Source organism: Meles meles, chromosome 18 (genome assembly GCF_922984935.1).
Source record: "Meles meles chromosome 18, mMelMel3.1 paternal haplotype, whole genome shotgun sequence".
Lineage (NCBI taxonomy): Eukaryota > Metazoa > Chordata > Mammalia > Carnivora > Mustelidae > Meles > Meles meles.
Genome location: NC_060083.1, coordinates 31,859,244 through 31,880,840, shown reverse-complemented (window position 1 = coordinate 31,880,840; position 21,597 = coordinate 31,859,244). Strand labels below are relative to the sequence as shown.

General features: G+C 51.7%; 1 protein-coding gene across 1 annotated transcript; it reads right to left on the bottom strand.

Annotated features, from left to right (window-relative positions):
* Positions 1-1,634: 1,634 nt before the first annotated feature.
* Positions 1,635-10,943, bottom strand: MPO (myeloperoxidase). Its single transcript, XM_045985693.1, has 12 exons — positions 10,850-10,943; positions 10,633-10,726; positions 10,135-10,310; positions 9,799-9,922; positions 9,580-9,709; positions 9,263-9,469; positions 8,066-8,384; positions 5,730-5,890; positions 4,085-4,340; positions 3,446-3,616; positions 2,580-2,817; positions 1,635-1,903 (listed from the first exon to the last, which is right to left on the bottom strand). Exons 1-12 carry the CDS (start codon positions 10,923-10,925, stop codon positions 1,696-1,698), a joined length of 2,160 nt encoding a protein of 719 aa, XP_045841649.1. The 5' UTR covers positions 10,926-10,943; the 3' UTR covers positions 1,635-1,695.
* Positions 10,944-21,597: the final 10,654 nt, after the last annotated feature.

The following is a 21,597-nucleotide window of genomic DNA, read 5'->3' as shown; positions in this document are numbered from 1 at the left end:
TGTGATCTCTCTCTGTCAAATAAGTAAATAAAATCTTTTAAAAAAATTTTTATAATAAATAAAATGACCCTCCAGGTAAGGTTAGCCTAGCTGGCACCTCCGGGTCCCCTGAGTGGTGGAGTGGGGGTGGGAGGCTCTTAGCCATCCTCTGGGAAAAGTCCAGGAGCCCGAAGACCCGAAGGCTGTTGTCCTGGCTCCATCTCTGAGCTTCAGATAAGCCCCAGCACCTCTCTGGCATCAGTGAAATGCGGAGTATTTGTCCTGTTATGGGAGGTCTTAATGTGGCCTGCGGCTCCTATGGGTACACGAGCCTCAGTTTCCTGCACACCTTCAGGCTTCCAGTTGGGAGAGGGCGGGGGGGAGCCCACCAGTCTCAGATAGAGGGGGTAAAGCTCCAGGCAAGATTATCTGGGAAATACCTCCTTCCCTTCCCTCAGCTCTGGCCCTGTCCTCTGGGCCCAGCCAGCCATCTGCTGTCCCTGCTCTCGGAAACTGGCTGCATGAAGCCAGGACTGAGGAGTCTGCTGACTCGAGGGCCTCCGAGCCACCATGCCAGGCTGCAGGGATGCCCGGCCAGAGGTGCCCTGTCACCTGGGAAGGGCCTAACTTCACACCTGTCCTTTCTCTCCTGCAGGACAGCGTTGTGTCCCCTCCACCTCCCAGCTCCTGACACAGGCCTGGCACAGAGTGAGCACACAGCAGACGTGGGCTAGAGCAGTGAAGGCGCGTGAGGCCGTGGTGACCGCAGTGTCTGTTCTCCGGGGTGGTGTGGGTGGAAGGTGAGTTAGGATGGTCTGCTTGGCTTGTCCCGGCCCGGAGGCTTCTAAGAACTGCCTGCCGTGCATGCATCAGAAGATGACTCCCAGATATCCTCCCCCCCTCCCCCATTTCGGAGGCACGGATCACCCTGGTTCAAAATCAGATGCCAGAGCAAGCCTCAGGCTGAGGGCCCAGCCCCATAGCAGACAAGGACAGAGCGAAGATCCCCATCAGTGGTGTTTATTGTCATGTCAGATACAAAAACATAGCACAGAAGGGCCAATGGGCCCCACTTCCTCTCCAGGGGGGAGCTCCTGGGAACAAGCAAGAGAACAGTGTAAGGAAGCAAAAGGGGAGCCACCAGCCGAGCCCTGCACCCCTGAGCCCACAGCTCAACCAGCACACCCAGCCTAACTGCTCATGGTCATTTCCCCAGGGGTCACTGGGTCACCTCCGCTAGCCTGGACACTGTCAGGTATATGCTCCCTGGGGCCAGACATGGTGTAAATGGAGCCTCTAAGGAACCACGACAGCTTTTATTTGCCAAGAAGAAAACTCAAGGTTTTCTCAAAAAAGTGAAGTTGAGTCATTTGTTCAAGGTCACACAGTGGGAGAGCTGCAGAGGCAGGATTTGAACCCAGTGGGCTACTCTCCTCCATACACTTAACACTGCCATGAACAGCAAACACACGCTCATATAAACGACTCATATACACAGCACACAAACACTACGTGCGGTCACAGAAAACTCACACACAGGAAATACAACTTATACACACTGCACACACACACACACACACACACACACACACACACACACTCATCTTCTCGGGCGGCCAGAACAGGGAAGAGCTCACCTCAGGAAGGGGCCCCCATGGGACCAGCCCAGGGACCTGCCCAGGCGACCCCTCACCAGCACACCCCCTTACCCAGCCTCTAGTCACTGTCCCTCCAGGAGGTCAGGTCCAGTTTGGGGAGTGAGCTACAGCTGACAAAGTCCCGAGGGAACATGTTGGACATGAAGATGTTGTTCTTGGACACGGTGGTGATGCCCGTGTTGTCACAGATGATACGGGGCAGGGAGACCCTGGCCAGCGCCTGCTGCTGCTGCCTGCTGAACACGCCCGTGTTCTCCCACCAAAACCTGCATGAGGACACCCGCGGACACTGTGTCCAGGCTGCATCGGCCGGGAGCGCCTCTGCTGGCTTGAGCAGCTCCCTGGATGTAAGAGCACCACCGCAGACACCCGCTCCACGGCTGGGAGGGCTCCGGGAACCCCGGCATCACAGGGGCTTTCGCACAAGTGGGGCCTCCTCACAGTGCGGTGGAGGGGAGCACCCTCGACGCCCCACTCATGCTGCACGGAGAGCTGGGCCCGTGCTCCCTCAGGACGCCCTGCGCTCTGGCCCGGGGCCGAGTCCAGGGTGGCGCAGAGAACCTTGCGGTCGGCTTACAATGGGTCTACCCAGAGAGGGTGTAATATGGGCTAGGCAAGAACTGAGCACGGCAGGTGACGTGACACTAGCAGAGCCTTAGGGACTGTTCAACAGCGAGCACCCGGAAACCGGAGGAGTAAGTAAGAGCTGTGTTTTCTGTCTTCCCTCCTTCACAACGGGGGGTCCAGGTGGGGCCCCCCCCCTCCCCGGCTGCATAGTAGGCTCAGAGCATATGAGGGATGACCTCGAGGCCCCGGAACACCCTGGAAAATCACGGGTCCCTCCCCACCCCTCCCTTCACAGATAGAAGTGCCCCCACCCCCAGAGGTTCGAGAACAGGTCTGCAACCACATGGCCGGCCTGAGCCGCGCGCCGCCCCTCACCGGTCACCGTCGCGGAGCTTCCTGAACTGGGTCCCAATGAGGCAGGCGAGGAGCGGGCCCACGCGACCGAAGGGCTCCAGGGGCTCGGCCACGCCACCCATCCAGATGTCAATGTTGTTGGGCGAGCGGTACTGCTGCATCAGCTTCTCCGCCAGCTCCAGATTCTTCAGCACCGTGCCCAGTTCACCCACCGTGTTGGGCTCTGGGAGCCCGCAGAAGCGCCTCCAGGCATTGTACCCTGCAGGGCGGGGGAGGGGGGAGCGGCAGGTGGGGGAGGGTCCCACATAACCCACCTTCCCAACACCCCATGACCATGATCATGACCACGGCCTCGACCCTCTACTGTGGGACTTGAGGGAGAGGAGGACACAGAGCACCTTCTCCCAGGCTCTAAGTCCCCAGGGAACCCCGAACTGAGGGGCCAAGACCCTCTCTCTTTCCTTTGCCCCACCCCACTGTGAGGCAGATTCTAAATTGCCATAACTCCTACAACCTCCAAGTATAGGTACATCTCATTGTTCCCCTCTGAAGATCTCAGACCTATGAGGGGGGAGGTGTGTCTAGAAGGTTCAGCCAAATGAGCTGTTCCATAATTTAGGCACAGGCTTTGGGGTTAGGCTAAGCTGGGTTGAAATTCAAGCTCGATCACTGACTTGGCTGGAGAAGAACCTGGGCAAGCCTCAGTTTTCTCATCTGTAAAATGGAAGTGATAATAATCTCTTCCCCCTCAAAGTTCATGCAAAACAAAGCAACCTGATATGTGATGGAGCCAGGTTTCCAGCCCACCTGGGCAGCTGGGGGCACTGCAGAGGGCAGGATCCTAGAGTGGGAGGTGGGAGACCTGGGGAGCTCCTGCAGCCCCTCACCTGGGAGGCCGTGGTCCCGGCTGCGCTGCATGTTCAGGGCAGGCAGGTCCAGCCCGATCCTCATGATCTGCTCAAACAACCGCTCCCGGATCTCGTCCACCACGATTTGGTTCTGGCGATTCAGCTTGGCAGGGGTGGCCATGAGGCCCCGCAGGATGGGGTCAATGCCACCTGGGACAAGAGGAAGAAGCTTGAGGAAGGATCTGGCTTAGGAGCCAGAGTTCAGGTCGGAGTTAGGAAAAAGTCCCAGGTGCCCTCAGGGTAGGGCAGAAGAGGGCTGGGCACACGCAGCTCCTGGTGCCAAAGTGGCCTCAGTGGACAGGTCTTGGCTGGGGAATCGAGGTCTCAGGGGATAATGCCATTCAGATTTGCAAGTTGGGGTGCACCCAGCCCCTGGGTTCCTGGGTCACTAAGAATCATAATGCACAGGAAGGACCCAGCTCCCTATGAGCCATCTGGACCCCCTGGGTTTAGTATTATATACAGAAGCAGTCAGGTGAACTGAGGTTGGAAAGTCAGCTAAGATCCCCAAAGATGGAAGGAAGAGGATCTCTCCTGCTCCGGCTCCCTGCAGCCAAGGCCACCCCCACCACGTCCTCAGCTGCCAGCCCACCGTCCCCTGGCTGAGGTCCCTCTCACCTTCCAGCACTACCCTCCAGGTAGCAAAGAACACCTTGCTGAGTGGAACACGGGGATTGGGCCCCATGGGCTTGTACTGGTTATCCAGGCGGAACATGAAAGGCTGGATGAGGGTGTGGCCATAGCGGAAGGCATTGGTGAAGACGTTGGCGATGCGGGGGTCCACCGAGTCATTGTAGCCGCGGTAGGGTGGCAAGTACTTCCTCATGGCCTGAGGTCCCAGCACCAGGGGCAGGTAGTCCCTGTAAGTGATGATCTGAAGAAGAGTCCCCACTCACCCTCTGTGCAGACTGTCTGCTGCTCCTGGCTTGGGTGGGAGGTGGGGGGGGGGGCGGTGTCTCTCCATTGTCCAGGGTCAGGGAGTTGTGTCTCATAGCACTGGGTCTGGGTCTAAAAGGGTGGCACCGAGGGGCAGACCCAGAGCTCCACCACTCCGTGGGACCCTGGGCCAGTCCTGAACCTCTGTGAGCCCCAGTTACTCAAATGTAAATTAAGGATAATTACACTGCCCTCGGCCTGAAAGGATTAAATAACAAAGAGCTTTGTTAATCAACAGCTCCTTTGCCCTCAAGTTCCTCTAGTCTTTTTTTCTCCTAATTTATAAGCTCCTGAGGGCCAGGCTTGTATCTCATTTCTCTTGAAATTACTCCCCGCCCAGCAAGCCCTTGGCTCACCGTAGGGTTCCACATGCCTTTGTGGAGAAGGGGAAGCAAAAAGGAAAAGGGCCACCCTAGATGATTTCCCCCAGGGCAAACAGAAGTCACAGATTCTAGAGTCTGGAATCTTCTGCGAGGCTTAAGTGAATCTCACTTACATTCTTAGTGCAAAGCAAAAACTTACCCTCCACACCTGCAACTCTCTCCCACTCCAAGTCTAAGAGTATAAAAAAGGTGCGCATGGGAGCGCCTGGGTGGCTCAGTGGGTTAAAGCCTCTGCCTTCAGCTCAGGTCATGATCCCAGAGTCCTGGGATCAAGCCCCGCATCGGGCTCTCTGCTCAGCAGGGAACTTCCTCTTTCTCTGCCTGCCTCTCTGCCTACTTGTGATCTCTGTCTGTCAAATAAATAAATAAAATCTTAAAAACAAACAAACAAAAAAAAGGTGCGCATGTGTGTGCATGCCTGCCTGCCTGTGTGTGTGTGTGTGTGTGTCTCTGTCTGTCTGTCTTGGGGGAGAGGATGCGAATGCTGAAGCGTCAGAAGCTGGGAGAGAGAACCAGAAGCACTTCCCAGGGTTAACCAAGGGTGAGGAGACTGGGTGAGCTATGATAGAGCTGAGTCGGTAAAGGAGCCAGGAGTCACAAGGAGAGGAGGAAAGGAAAGCGTTTACTGACCAGCTACTGTGCACCAGGCACTGCAGACCCACCCGTTTAACCCTTCCGAAACCATTCCCGATGGACAGGACAGCAGAAAGGGGAGTCAGCCTAGGAAGGAGTGGATGGAAGCCAAATGGCCTTTGTCAGGTGCTTAGTGTCTGCTAGGTGTTTTTCACACTTATCATTTAATCTTTACAGCATCACGGGTGCACACGCTGAGGCTGAGGGGGCGGACGTGTAACTTGCCCCAGGCCCTAGATCCAAACACGGTGGGCATGTTTGGATCCCAAGCCTGCCTGACCCCTGGCACTACCAGTGCTCAGGCCTGCTACCTGGATCATGGCTCCCACAATCTTGCGGGCTTCCTGGTAGAGCCTCTCTCCATCCCAGCAGGGGTTCAGGCGTTTGAGCTCTGTGGCCAGCCGGTTGTGCTCTCGCAGAAAGAGTGTGTGCATGGAGGTGAGCTCGGGCATCTCGCTTGAGCGCATATCGCCTTGGGGAAGCAAAAGCTGCTGTCATTCCTAAGATCCCATCAGAAAGGACTTGCTCCCCCGAAACTACCTCCCCCAGACAAGGTCTGAGACCCAGACCTTCTCTCGGTCCATCTTCCCACACCATGCTCAGTTTTCACCTCCTCTAGGAGGTCCTCCCTTGTAGCCCGAGTCCACTATGATAACTTCCTTCTCTGTGTAGGGGCCCTGCTGGTTGGAGATGCTCATTCAGTAGGCAACAGAGCTGACACATGACTGGCCACATTCTGGTAGCCGAGACTGGGGGCTCCAGGACGAGGACCAAGGCTTGTGCCTTTTGGTATCTGACCCTCCATCCAACTCGCGAAGAGACACATGGAATTTAACACTGTGCCGGTTACAAAGTAGGTGATCCGTGAACTGCCTGGTTGACTTACTCTCTTGATGTAGGGAGGGACAAGACATAGTGCGCTCGTTGGCCCTCCCTATTTCCATGCCTGTGCACGACAGCTAATGATCACAGCACTCTCTCCTGCTCAAACCGGATGCAACCTCAGAATCCTTCTCAACACAGGACTCTAGAAAGCCACTATCATCTGATCAGAGTTGCCATCCCCATCCTTACTACATGCTAATTTGAAGCCTGCTCAGGCTCCCAGGAGGGGTGGGGGTGCGGGGGCGCTAGGGCCTAGGGTGCTTACAGTCCACATCTGAGACTGTTCAAAAAAACAAAAACCAAGTGAAAACTCTAATCCCTCTAGCCCTTCCCACCTCTTCTCTGGAAGGCCAGAGACTTGGGGCCAGACCCTTTGAGCAGGACACTGGGTCGGGTCTTTATCAGCTCCACATGCTGGTGGGAAAGAAATTCTTTGAGAGCAGGTTCTACTATCCCATGAGCGGCCAGATGACATGACGATCCAGGCCCAGGACACGCAGCTTGATTCCAGGATGGGGACGGCCATCGCTGGAAGAGGAGCCCTTCTCTTCCCTCATTAGCCCAGAAAGTATGGGCTTCCATGTGGACCAGAGCTGACCTTGACTCTCTTCCCCAGGGTCCAGCCAGAGGAGAGGCCACTGGAAGCCAACAGGAGGAGAGGCTGGGAGGCCAGATGTGAACAGAAGGGCCTCAGGACCACTACCAGATTTACAGTAAAAAATACCAGACCAGTGCCTGGCCGCTCAGTTGGTGGAATATGTGACTCTTGATTTGGGGGTTATAAGTTCGAGCCCCAGGTTGGGTGTAGAGATTAATTAAAAATAACATCCTGGGTAGCTCAGTTAGTTGAATATCCAGCTCTTGATTTCGGCTCAGGTCATGATCTCTGAGTCCTGAGATCCAGCCCAATATCATGTTCCAGAGTGCTCCTCCCTCTCCCTCTGCCCCTCCCCAACCCAAATAAATAAATAAATAAATCTTTTTAAAAAATTAAATAAAATCTTAAAAAAAAAAACACACACATTGGAAAATTTCTGGGCGTGGGCACCATTACTGCTCCAACCACTTCCCTAGAGCTGCCACATGCTTAAATTAAATTTAAATTTAAATTTCGCCCTTTCTTACAGGGACTGGAAACAGCAGATGATAGTCTGCAGCTGCACCATCCCATAGAACTTTCTGAACTGATGAAAACGTTCTACATCTGTGCTGCCCGATATGGGAACCACTAACCTATACCTGGGAGGCTGCTCAACACTTGAAATGTGGCTAGAGCATAGAGGAACTGAATTTTTAATTTAAGTTAATTTGAATTAATTTAAATTTAAATGAAAATTGCCACGTTTGGCTCGTGGCTACCACAGGCGGATGATAAGTCCTAGAGAGTGAGGACTCCGCGTTCCTCTCTGTCCCCACAGTTCACTGTCCCTGGGGACCCAACTCTCTGCCAGAGTCCAGAGGGAAAAGGAGAGATGGAGAAAGGGACGGACAGAAGGACAGAGGCTCCTCAGCCATCCCTGAGTCTCCTTCTTAGGTTTGGCTTTTTTGTTTTTTGTTAGTTTCAGTTTGGGTTTTTTGGTTTGTTTGCCTTCCTGGCTCCACCCAACTTGTCACCAAGGCAACTGGATTAATGTGAAGTTGGTGAGGACAGAGTGGACGGAGTCTAAGTGCAAACCCACAGGCTGCTCACAAACAGGCCCCCTGTGGTGCCAGCGCTGCGCCCCGCCCCCGCCCCCACCCCAGGTTCCCACTCCGGGCTGACCTGCCAGGAAGCAGGGGATGTTCACAGAGCGGTTGGTGAGGAGGCAGGGGTCATCATGCAGGGTGTCGAAGGGCAGCAGGGCCCGGCCGTTGTCGCTGAAGCGGGTGTTGACAGCCATCAGCCCCAGCTCATTGGACGTGTTTCGAAGCTTGGCGGCCAGAGGCTCCTCGCTGCCATACACCATGCTGGCGTCCACGAAAGCGGTGAGTGCGTTGATCTGATTGCGGATGGTGATGTTGCTGTCTGTGCAGGCTGGCGAGGAGCGGAAGAAGGGGATGCAGTCACGTTGGTTCTTGATGCGGGGGTCATCTGGTGGGATCTGTGACACACAGACAGGGCCAGCTGGCTCTCCGCCTGTCCACCCCCTCCCCCCAAGGCCTTGATCCCACCTCCAAAGCAGCCTGGAACCCAGGACCAGAGGGGGAGACCCAGACACCGAAAGGAGGGCTTTTCAGGACTTCTGGCCCCCTCGGCCTGCAGGGGGGCCTCTCGAGGCCCACAGAGGCTCACTGCCTGAGGCTGCACCTGTGGTATTCCTCCAGCTACCAGCTTTGGGGGTGTGACCAGAACTCTGGAATGGGGAATGTGCGGGCCCCCTGGAAGAGGGCCAGCCAGTCCTCGCCTAAACTTCCTTTCCCTCCCTCCTTTACTCCAGGGTGTCTGCCCCTCACTCCCCTGTTCTCTGGATGTGGTCTCTAACTTTCAGTTAGCCTCCTCTTTCTTTTTTTTTTTTTTTTTTTAGCCTCCTCTTTCTTTTCATTTCCTGCTCCCCCCACCCCACCTCCCCGTCCCTTTCCTGTCTTTCACTCTGGCCTGTGCGTTTGTCTCCTCTCACTCTCTCCTTCTCAGCCATTCTCCTTCCTTTCTCTACTCCTCTCCCTACTGTGCCTCAACCATCCAGTCTCCTCCAGCCCTCCTGCAAACGACAGCCCAGGCTCTATGCAATGTGCGCCAAGGGCGGGGGTGAGGACCGGGCCCTCAGTGAGGAGGAAAGGGACTGAGCACCTGCCACCGGCACCCCGAAGTTGGAGGGAGACGGGAAGGTCCTCCGCACGGAGGCAGAGGCAAGTTGGTGGCAGGGCCAGCCCTAGTTGCTGGGGCAGGAACTCTAGGCACAGAGGCAGGTGGCCGTTTCCGGGAAGGATTCCCCCTCTCTCCACTGGGCAGGCAGCGGCAGGGGCGGGAAGAAGGGAGCACCTTGAGCGGGAAGCAGGGCGGCTGCTGCAGGCAGCTGGTCTCGCAGTCGACACCAGCGACGAAGGAGACCCGGGCACCCGGGTCGGGGCTCAGGTCGAGGTCGTGGTCGATCAGCTGGCCCCACTGCATGAACAGGAGCGAGCGCTCCTGGTCCGGGGTCAGCTGCTCGGTGGGGAAGCGCACGATGGCGTTGGAGACTGCGCGCGCCTGCAGGACACGGAGCGTCAGGGGACGCCTGGGACCCCGCGCGCCTCGGGGCCGGGCCGGGCCTCCACCCTCCCCCCACCTCCCACCCGCCACCGCCGGCCGGCGCTCACCAGGGGCACCGGGAAGCCGCCGCGCTTGACCCCGGGCGTCCAGCCGTAGGGCAGCGAGGAGCCGTCCTCGTACTCGGCTGGCAGCCAGCGCGCAAAGGCTCGGTTGGAGGCCCCCAGCGTGGGGCTGCGTCTGCAGAGGGAGGACCCGGCGCTGACGCGGGGTGGCCCCGGGAGGGAGTCGCCCGCCTGCCAGGGGCCACCCGCAGCCGACCGCTGCACCTGTTGTTGCAGTGACCGGTGATGGTACGGTACTTGTCGTTCTCCGGGCACGTCATCCTCACGTCCTGGTAGGCGCAGCCGCTAGACTTGGACAGCAGATTCAACTGGGTCGGTGTCAGCATGTCTGGGGCCGGGGAAAGAGGGGCGTGGTTGGTGAGTCTCCCCATCTCCTATTCTAAGCTGGGGAGTCTTGGTTGCGGGCCCAGTCTGAGGACACAGAAAGCAGATCCTGGAGCACCTGAGACTCCCCAGAAGAAGAATGGGGGATGGGGGTCACTGGGAGATGGCCGAGGTCACTAGCAGAGCAGGAGACCAAGGTTGCAGGGGCGGCAGTACCAGTGATGTTGAAGGGCCCCCGCCGCAGAGGCCGCAGCTTCCCCTCCAGCAGGCTTAGGGCCACGTGCAGGTAGTCGGCAGCCCGCACAGCTGTCCTGGTGGCTGCCACCGGCTGCTTGAAGTAGGCCAGCAGTTCCATGGGGCTGGCCAAGCCACTTTGAAGCCGTCTCTTGATGCTGCTTAGAGAAGGGAGGAGTGAGGCCAGAGACAGTGGGGTGGGGGATACTCCGCAGAGCCTTAGCCCCAGGCCAGCACACAGGACAGTGCAGACAGAACCACAGACAGGAAGGAGGTTTCTCTTTAGAAACAGAGTGTGGATCTGGGTGTCCAGACAGAGGCAAAGCCATCGGAGGGATGGTTTTGAAGGTCTTCTCAAACCCAAAGACACTAAGGCAAACAGGGGGCTCTATTCCCACCCATGAAGTCCCCATGTCAAGTTGCTTCTCTGAAAGACCTGGGGCAGCCGTGCCCAGAGCTGGGAAGTGCCCAGCACCCCACCTCTCCCGCCGCTCCTTGTAGGCCGTGTCCACTAGTCGCTTGGCTTCCTCCATGCAGGTCAGTACCACTGAGGTCTCTACCTCCTCCGGGACAGCTGCCCAGAACAGGGGTCACAAAGTCAGGAATGGGCCCCAGAGCCAGGGGGGCCTGTGCCAAGTCCTGGAGACTCAGAACCATCCCGAACACACCACCTTTTCCCTTCTTTCTGCACCATTACCTGGACTGGCACCCTCAGCGCGCTGGGGCACAGCCAGAACGGCCAGGAGCCCTGCAAGGACTGGCAGCAGCTTCATCTCTGCAACAAGACCCCAAGCCCAGTAAGTCCAGAGGGCCCAGTGCATTTGGGAGAAGAGAGCCCCACCAGCCCTCTCCCCCTGACCCCTGACTCCCACCTTCATACTCCAGTACAACCTCAGTGGGTCCTACCTATCTCCTCAGGGAAGGGGTCCACAGCGCCCCTCTTTTGCTAGCTTCAGTCTCTCAACCCCCAGGATCTCACCTCCGAAGTTCTCCTGGTACTGGCCAGGAGGCTAACCTGAATCAAGGCCTTTATGTCTTCTGCACTGAGGGAGGGGGCGGGGCAGAAGAAACTCCACCCCGGGAGACTAAATGCTCTCTCTTCCCCCCACGGGGGTTGGGGTGCCCAAAAGGTGGCCCCTCATATGGAAGAGAGGGACAGGAAAGGAGAGACCAGAGCTGTGCCCCACCTTTGAACTTAGCATCCCACCCCAGAGCTTCCTAGCTCCCATCGTGTGCCTAGACCAGTGCTATCCCTACGGGGAACAATTAATGCCCCTCCAAAATTCTGGTTAAACTGAGTATCTGGGGGTCCTTTGAAAGGGACAAAAGTCAGGAACCAACAGCCTAAGAAACTATAGGACATGGAGTGACCCCAGAGGAGGAAGGAAGGTGTAGGGGACACCTGGAGTAATGATCAATCAGCCTTGGTGGGGGCTTCCCCCCACCCCCAACAGTCTGCTGGCCCCTGGCAGCAACCCCATTCTTGACAAAGGCTGAAGGGACAGGAAACCTGGCAGGAGACCGTTGGGTTTCATAGGGAAGCCTGGGGGCTATGGGCTGGGGACCAAGGTAACTTCCTCCCTCCCTCTCCTCCTCCCCTTTCTTCTGGGCTCTGGGTAGCAGGCTGTCTTCAGCCCTCCTGCCATCTGCTCCTGGATTTCAGGAACCAGGAAAGAGCTGAGCTGGATGTGGTTAGTGGTCAGTTGGGTGACAAAGCTCAGGGCCTCTCTGGGATAAGATGAGTGCAGTTTAGAGGACTGGGGTTAACTTTTAGGATGGGTCTGAAAGGGGCGCCTGGGTGGCTCAGTGGGTTAAAACCTCTGCCTTCGGCTCGGGTCATCATCTCAGGGTCCTGGGATCCAGCCCCACATCGGCTCTTGGCTCAACGGGGAGCCTGTTTCCTTCTCACTCTCTGCCTGCCTCTTTGCCTACTTGTGATCTCTGTCAAATAAATAAATAAAATCTTAAAAAAAAAAAAACAAAAACGGATGGGTCTGAATGGGTCTGAAATAGAAGAGGGGGGGGAGGTGTCTCTCCTTAAGAACACTGGCAAGGCAGATGCCCTCTGCAGGCAGGACAGGTACCCTCTGACTAATGGCTGTGCTTGTTCACCTCCCTCCCTGGGCCCTTGTCGGGCTCGCATGATGTGTGGTCTAGCCCCATCTCCCACTGCAGCCACTTTCCTGCCCTCCCTCTTGTTTTTTATGCCCACACCACATCTTGGCTGAGGAACAAGGGACAGAACACACCAAGAACACCTTCCAGGTGTGCCTGCAGAGCCCGTGGCCAGAGGAGCCCATGAGAGAGGAGGCCTTTCTTCCAGCCTTGCTCTTAGTGCCTTGCTCTGTGTGAACTTGGACAAGTGGCTCCTTGTGACTCAGATCTAGAATTTTATACTTTTGAAATACTATGTTTTTTATTTGACACTTTTTTAAAAAGATTTATTTATTTATTTATTTATTTATTTATTTATTGGACAGAGATCACAAGCAGGCAGAGAGACAGGCAGAGAAAGATAGAGGAAGGGAAGCAGGCTCCTCGCTAAGCAGAGAGCCCGATGCGGGGCTGGATCCCAGGACCCTGAGCCGAAGGCAGAGGCTTTACCCCATTGAGCCACCCAGGCGCCCCTGAAATACTTTTTTAGGGGTACCTGGGTGGCTCAGTCGGTTAAGTGTCTGCCTTCAGCTCAGGTCATGATCTTGGGGTCCTGGGATCCAGCCCTGCATCTGGCTCCCTGCTCAGCAAGGGGTCTGCCTCTCCCTCTGACCCCACCCCCATTTGTGCTCTCTCTCTCTCAAATAAGTAAAATTTTTTTAAAAAGAAAATACTTTTTTAATCCTACAGGTAATATATTTCTATTCATGAAAAGTCAGAGAACACAAGAAAAAATAAAAATAAACCAAAATTACTTCTAATCAAATGAGGTTAAAGGCAAAATTGTTTCTTTCCAGGCTTGTCATTTTTCATACAAATAAGAAGCAGGAAGAAAATTTCTCATAACCCCATTACGCATAAATAACCCCATTTAATCATTTGACACCCTATATGTGGATATAATATGTATTTAAAATGGTGATAAAAATATACTTTAAATATTGCTTTATGACCTAGTTTTAGGACTTAAAGTACTTTAGTACTTTAGCCTGGATTTTCTCTATGTCAATAAATAGACTTAGTTCATTCATATATCTGCATAATATTTTGCATTAAGTACTAGGATTTACTCACTAATCCCTTCTTGTTAGATCCTTGGGTTGTTTCCTATTTTCAGTGTTATAAGCAGTACTAAGGCCAACATCTGTTGGGTAAAATCTCTTGTCACATCTTCAATTATTTCCTTAGGCCTAGAAGTAAAATTGTTGCATATTTAAGTATCAATATTTTTAAGGCTTTACAAAAATTGTCAACTATCCCACTTTAACATTTCTCTTTTAATATTTGCGTTAAACATATGTTAAGTATTTATAAAATATTTGGAGAACTATATCTTTTGTAATCCATATAGCATCTACTGTTTTCCTAACAGCTTAATTTTACTTTATGTTTTAATTTTAGTATAACTAATTCACAGTGTTTGAGTAGTTCAGAGGTACAATAGAGTGATTCAGCAATTCTATAAATTACTGGTGCCCGGCACCATATGTGGACTTTTAATCCCCTTCACCTATCTAACCCATCCTTCATCCCCTCTGGAAACTATCAATTTGTTCTCTGTATTTAAGAGTTTGGGTTTTTGTTCGCCTCTTTTTTTGTTATTTGTTTTGTTTCTTCAAGTCCACATAGGAGTGGAATCATTTGTTTTCCTCTGAGTTAATCACTTGGGATGTTACCCTCTGGGTCCATCAGCGTCGTGGCAAATGGCAAGATCTTATTTTGGGGGGCTGCCTAATGATCCATTGTGTATGTATCTTAATTCATCCAATTCATACCTTCTTTGTCCATTTATTGATGGACACTATGATTGCTTCCACAGTTTGGCTATTATAAGTAATGCTGCCATAAAACATAGGGGTACATTAAAAAAATCGTCAAATGGCCTCATGAAGATTGCATCTCACCCGCCTTTAGCCATGCATAGAACACCTGTTCCCCATTGCCCTTGTCAACTCTGACAATTAGCGTCCTTTTACTCTTTTAGGGGGAAAGAGACATTTAACACAAGCCCCTTGCGGCACAGATGAGAAAGACAGAGACAGGAAAGGCAGTGCCTGTGCCAAAGGTGACCGTGTGGCACGGTTGAGGATAATCTGGCTATTAGGTCTCCTGACTTCCACACCAGCAATCTTGAAAAAAAAAAAAATTCTTTATTTAAATTCAATGTAGTGAACAGATAGTGTATAATTAGTTTCAGGGGTAGAATTTAGTGGTTCCTCAGTTGCATCTAACTGTATCACATCACATGCTCTCCTTCATGCCCATCACCAGTGACCCCATTCCCCACCCCCCCCTCCAGTAACCCTCTTTGTTTCCTAGAGTTTACCATCTCTTATGGTTTGCCTGCCTCCCACACCAGCACTCTCCACCCAGTGGCCTCTGTGTACTTATTTGTGACCTTTCTTTCGGGCACTTACTCAACAAGTATTTACCAGGCCCTTGCATATGCCGCCTGCCCTGTGCTGACCACTGGGCATACCCTGCCGAGCGAAGACCTTGTCCCGGAGGAGCGCACAGGAGAACACAGACGACACAGTAACAGAACCCAAGAGCCTCGTGCAGTGTTCTTTGGGAGCACTGAAGAGCAGCGCTTGGACCAATCGGTACCTAGGAAGGGTTTCTTGAGGAGTTGGTGCTTGAGACTATCTTTAGGAATGTTTAGAAGTCAACCAAGTAGGGAATGCCTGGGTCGCTCAGTCGGTTGAGCGTCTGCTTTCGGCTCGGGTTATGATCTCAGAGTCTTGGGAATGAGTCCTGTTTTGGGCTCCGTGCTTAGCGGGAAGCCTGCTTCTCCCTCTACCTCTGCCTGCCGCTCCTCCTGCTTGTTTCTCTCTCATTTCTCTCTCACTCTCTCTGTGTCAAATAGATAAATAAAATCTTTAAAAAAAAAAAAAAAGAGGTTGGGGCACCTGGGTGGCTCAGTGGGTTAAGGCCTCTGCCTTCGGCTCGGGTCATGATCTCAGAGTCCTGGGATGGAGCCCCGCCTCGGGCTCTCTGCTCAGGCGAGGAGCCTGCTTCCTCCTCACTCTTGGCCTGCCTCTCTGCCTACTTGTGACCTCTCTCTCTCTGTGAAATGGATAAATAAAATCTTAAAGAAAATAAAAAGAAAGAGCTTGACCAAGTAGACACAGGCATTGTGGGCCCAGAGAACAACATAGCAAAGACCTTGACATGAGAGGGCTTCATTTAAATAGTTCCAACCTGGGGGCAAGGATAAAGCCGGGTGAAGTCAGTAAAGCAGGAACCTAACAGTCTTGCTGGCCTGTTGTCCTGAAGGCTCCAGGGAGCCGTAAAGGCCATGAAGGGCACAAAGGTACATTTTAGAAAGCTGACTCAGCAGAGTGGAGGGCGCCCCGGGCTCTAGGCCCAGAGGCTAAACGCTGGGCAGGAGGCACCGCCAGGATTCAGGGGTGGGGGTGAGAGGCCAGCCCTGTGTTCTCACACGGGGCAATGATGCAATGAATGTTTGAAAAGCTAAAGCCTTTTCAAAGAATGATGTTAAAATGCCCTTCACTCTACCGATGTGGAGGTGGAAGGATTCTCAGGAATTCTCAACCATCCCCAAACCACCTGCCTTTGGCTCAGGCCTGGGGCTGTGGGCTTGCGTTTACCGGCAGAGGCTTGGGAGGCTTCTCAACTTTACGAGGTTTCCAACCAATCAGTGATGACACAGCCGGGTCCGCTGAAGGCTGCCCGTGGGGGATCCCTCGTGTGGGCCTTGTTTGTGTGGCCCAGGGTTCTGTGAGGCTCAGAGGGCTTCTCAGCATTCAAAGTAACCAGAAGAACCTGTCCGCCCGAGGAGATATTCTAGACAAGTCTTGCCGCATCAGTTACCCCTGGTCGCCATCCTGGGGGTGGCCTCTGGAGGGCACTGCTGCCACTCCTACATCCCCAGACTGTAGTCCTTTGAGGGAGCCCCCCCTTCTCCCCACTTACCTTCCCCAAACATCCCCCCCCCTAGGGTGAAGTCCAACTGCCTGTGGGATAACGGGCTCTCTGCCACTGCTTGCAAAACAGCGCGTTCTTTCTTCACACTGTTTAGGAAAGAGTTCAGTTGGGATTGCCGCCGGATTTCCTGTGTGTCTGTGGTTGGAGGGAAGAGGCTTTGGGAGCTTGGGGTGGCGGCAGTGGGACCAAGCACTCCTCAGGGGCAGCAAAGGCACCCGGCCCAGAGACCTTCTTTCCTTGCTCTTTACATTTTAAAGAATTGGTTTTGAATGACACAGGTAATGCTTGGATATATTTTGAATACAATGAAAATATCGCCAATCCTGCAAACGATACGTGGATTAGGTTCTGGAGCCCATGCCTGACTGCAGTCTCTTTCCTCTGTTCCTCGCACAGGCACCCCACTGTCATGCTTGTGTTGGCCCTTCCAGACCTTTTACTCTTTTTTTTTTTTTTTTGAAGATTTTATTTATTTATTTGATACACAGAGAGAGATCACAAGCAGGCAGAGAGGCAGGCGGGGGAGGGGAGGGGAGGAGGCTCCCTGCTGAGCAGAGAGCCCGATGTGGGGCTCAATCCCAGGACCCTGAGATCATGACCTGAGCCGAAGGCAGAGGCTTTAACCCACTGAGCCACCCAGGCGACCTACCATAACTTTTTAATATGTTTTGATTTCCATTAAGATAAATTATCCTTCCCCATTCTTCTTTTTCAAAAGAATCTTCAACATTCAACATATTTACTTTCTTATGAATTTTTGAGTGTCTAGTTCAATGAGAAATCCTATTGAGATTTTTATTGATATTGTATTTAATTTATACATAACTCTGGTGACAATTGTCATCTTTAAGATATTGTCATCCTGGGGCACCTGGGTGGCTCAGTCAGTTAAGTGTTAGACTCTTGGCTCCAGCTCAGGTCATGATCTCGGGGTTGTGAGATCGAGCCCCAAGTAGGGCTCTGAGCTCAGCAAAGCATCAGCTTGAGATTCTCTCTCTCTCCCTCTGCCCCTCCCCCACCTGTGCTCACTCTTGCTTGTGCAAGCACACTGTCCCTCTCTTAAAATAAATAAACAAATCCCAAATCTTTTAAAAAATATCTGGTCTTCCTATTCATTACATTCATTCATTCAACATTATTTCTTGAGCACCTATGTCCCAGCACTGTCCTGGGTACTGGGGGATACAGCAATTCCCAAATTACTCTCAGAGAATTTATGTTCTTGAGTAACACAGTACATCATTTTATTTAAGTCTACTTCTATATTCTTCATTGAAATGTTGTTGTTTTACCTTCTTGTCTGGCTTGTTCCTAAGTACCTCCTTTTGGAAATAGGTATGTAAATTTTGTCATTAAGTTTCTTCACAGAATTTGTAATATCTTGTAAATATTCTCTTTCCTTAAGATAACAATTTCAGTATGCCCCTTTTAGTTCTCTTTAGAAGTCAGATTCATGGATCTGAAAAACATTGGATATTTTTAACCCACCATTCTAGAAAAGTTCCACTCTCTAGTGAAAAATAAATTTTTTTTAAATTTAAGTGAATATTCAAATTTTTGTTCATTTCAAATAATATTTCTGAAATTTGTTTTGGGCAATATTGTAAAGGTAAAGAAAAGTCAAATTATACAATAATACAAGTGTCTGATGGTTATTTAATTAACCCCCTTTATACCTGTGGTTATTGGTGGTGGGAATGGGGTAAGTGTCCAGGACACAAAGTTCTACAAAAAACACTAAAATTATGAAGCACTAAACTCGAAGTAAAAGAATTCAACAGCATCTTTACCAATCAGATTAGTTAAAATGTAAAAAGCCTGATAAAGCCAGAACCAGCTAGCATGGGAAAAAAATAAGGGCAGATTGGCCTCATGCCATGGAATGGCAGTTTGGCAATGTCAGTCAAAATCCAAAATGTACATTTGCTCTGACTCAGCAATTCTACTTCCAAGAAGAAAGTATCCTTCAGATGCATTCTTAGGAAAGCATAAAGATACCTGCCCAAGAATGTTCATTTCAGCTTCATTAGCAACAAGCAAAAGACTAGAAACAAGCCTAATGTCCATCAAAAAAATTTGCGGTACTAGCAGGTAATGGTGTTTTCTGCAGCCTTTAAAACTATTGAGGGAGGCGTATACGTAGCCATAGAGAAAGATATGTTGCCAAAAGAAAAGAGCTGGTTCCAAAACATATACTACATGATACAAGTTATGCAGACACACATACATGCCATAGGCATGTACATACACATTTAAAGACACATTGAAATCCTGGAAGCAGGCACAGAAGCCTGTTAACAGTGGTTACCTTTGGGGAATGGAACTGAAGAGGGGGCTGGCAGTTTCTTTAAAACCAATGGTCCTCGGATAGTTTCACAAAGAAAAAAATAATGACTCAGTTACAAAAGAACTAATCATCTCTCCTTCTACCTTAACTTCCCAAAGTAGCAAATTTTGGTTTATTGTACATAATCAGTGGTTTTGAAATACTCTTGCTTTGGTTTCTTAGTATGAAGTCAAACACTACCAAAGATTGACACGATAGCATTGACACAGGAGGCATCCGCGGGTAAGCGTTTCCCCTGTGGGAGGCTTCATGACGGGTAATTTGGCTCAATATAGAATTCAAGTTCCGATTCCTTTCTCTTCAGCACTTGGAAGATATTGCTGCATTATCGTATGCATCTAGGACTGCAGTTAATTTCTCTGTTACAAGTAGACCCAGTTCTTGAAATACATATATCAATCAACCCCTATTTCAGTCAAAGCAGAATTCACATGAACTGCAGGATCCATGAGCCCCACCTGACTGTGGAGATGTCGCAGAAATGAGACACAAAAGTGAAATTGTTGGAGAGCAAAAAATGCCAAGAGCTGATGAGGGGAGCACATGCTGAGAGGGGAGAGGGGCGGGGCCAGGAGTCTCCAGCAGAAGATGGGGCGGGGGGGGGGGGGTGCTTTCTAGTCTGCCTCCTCCACCCTCCTAGCCCTCATCAGCTCCGTGCCCACCCTGTAGTGACAGCAAGTCAGGAGAGCAGCCCCTCAAGTCCAGCAAAAGCTTGTGAAAGGGGACATTACATGGTGATGCTGGACCCTGGCCAGGTTGGGGAGTGGAAATGACAGCTCCTTTCCTCTGCCCTGAGAACTAGACTATTAATGACCTAAGGGGAAGTTCTTGTTTGGGCAGAAGAACATGGAGATTCCCTAAGGAGTAAGGTCCTTGGGTGAGGACAGGGAGGAAACGGAGTGGATGAGCCCAAATTAGAACCCTAGAGTCTCTCTACTCTAGGCTGTGGGTCTCCCATCTTACCCCCAACCCCAACACCTTTATCTGTGCCTTGTACCCACTCCTCAAATTCAACAAGAGGGGCACATGCTAGTGGGTAGGCTTTCAACCTCCATCCTCTTCCCAGGTCAGGACCAAGTGGAATTTATCCCAGGAAAGTAAGGTTGGCTTAACACTGAGCCAACCTTACTTGGTTTGCTCAAGTAAGAGTTGAGCCAACTCTTAGATTTGGCAAATTTTGTCCCAACTAAGAAATTTGCCATAACTAAGAAAGAAAATCCATATGATCTCCCATCAGATGCACAAAGATTGTTTGACAAAATCCAATATCTATGACTGATTATTTTAAAACAAAACAAAACAAAAAACAAAAACCCCAACTCTCCGCAAACTAGCAGAGAACTTCCTCAAGCTTGATAAAGGGTTTCTACAATAATAATAATAATAATTAATAATGGGTCACTAACATCTTTATTCGTGGTGAAAGACTCAATGTTTTTCCCTAAGACCAGGAGCAAGGCAAGTGTGTCCACTCCTGTGGATTCTGTTTAGCACTGTCCCGGAGGCTCTGTTGATTCTGTTTAGCACTGTCCCGGAGGCTCTGTCCAATGCAGTGGAGCAAGAAGAAAAAAAAAAGGAAAGAAATTAAAGGCATTGGGTCACCTGGGTGGCTCAGTGGATTAAAGCCTCTGTCTTCGACTTAGGTCATGATCCCAGGGTGCTAGGATTGAGTCCTGCATCGGACTTTCTGCTCAGCAGGGAGCCTGCTTCCTCCTCTCTCTCTCTGCCTGCCTCTCTGCCTACTGTCAAATAAATAAAATCTTAAAAAAGAAATTAAGGGCATTGAAATTTGAAAGGACAAAGTAAAACTGTCTTTCTTTATATACGGTATGATCACATATGTAGAAAATTCTAAAGAACCTACAAAAAATGCTACTATATGAGTTCAGTGAGGTTGCAGCAGACAAGGCCAAAATATAAAAATGAGTTGTGTTCCAATATACTAACGACAAAGAATCCAAAATCAAAATTTTAAATAACAATGCCATTTGTAATAGCATCAAAAATATGAAATAATTGGGGATAAATCGGAAGATGTGCAAGATCTGCGAACAAAACATTCCTGAGAACTCGAAGACCTAAAGAATGGAGAGATGCACTTTGTTCATAGGTCAGAAGACTCGACATTGTTCACATGGTCCCAATTTTTTGTTGCGTCTCAGTGGTGTCCCGGCCTTCGGAGTTGAGTGTCCCTCCCAGGCAGGGTAGGTGAGGCTGCTGGTTAGGGGGAGGGCTTTGGGGAGAGAGGGACGGGGCCCAAGGTGCCACACTTGGGGAGCTCCTCGCCTGAGCAGTGATGCTTCTTGCTGTCAACGCCCAGAGCACCTCGGGGTCTCTGACCCACGCCACCCCTCCCACCCTTCTAGCTAAGGGCAGACACCCTCACCTTTGCCCCTGTGCCCCTGGGGAGGAAGAACGTGCAACAGCCCATCAAACCTAGTTGCTCCCCACCTGGAATGTGGATTCCTCAAGCCGTCAGCAGCTCCGGGGTGGGGTGGGGGGTTCTGGGCTGGGTCTGCATCTCCTCTAGGCATGGAGCGATGTGCAGGTCTCCCACACACACCCTGACCTCTCTGGACTCTGGCTGTTCTGGTCTACTAAGAGCACCCCCCTCCGGCTTTCCGGCGGAACTCTACGGTTGGCTCGCTTATCCGGTTGGTTTTTCTTCCATCTCTCGTGGCTACGCATTTGGCACAGGAAAGTCAGCATGGTGGGGTTTGGTCAGTGAACTGCCCTGGGACCCGAGCCTTCTCTTGGGTCCCCTGGCCGGATCTCTGCCTCCTGCCAGGACCCTGCCCCAACTCCAAACACCTGGCCCTGCCACCAGGGACTCGGGAGGCTGCCAAACCGTCTTCTTCAGAAAAGAAACCCAAGCACGGCTTAGTCATCTTGGTGTTGGTTGGTTTTGCCCCAGTCGTCCTCAGATGTAATTTCTCGGTTCTAAGGTCAAGTCCAAAGCTCAGCACGACCCACCCCTCCAGGTGTCCTTTGCCCCA

Excerpts from the sequence above, each read along its gene's own strand:
- MPO (XM_045985693.1), bottom strand. The coding sequence starts at position 10,925 with ATGAAGCTGCTGCCAGTCCTTGCAGGGCTCCTGGCCGTTCTGGCTGTG. Across the intron at positions 5,891-8,065 it reads CATCCCCTGCTTCCTGGCAG|GCGATATGCGCTCAAGCGAG; the intron begins GTCAGCCCGGAG and ends TGCTTCCCCAAG. Across the intron at positions 2,818-3,445 it reads CCGGGACCACGGCCTCCCAG|GGTACAATGCCTGGAGGCGC; the intron begins GTGAGGGGCTGC and ends CCCGCCCTGCAG.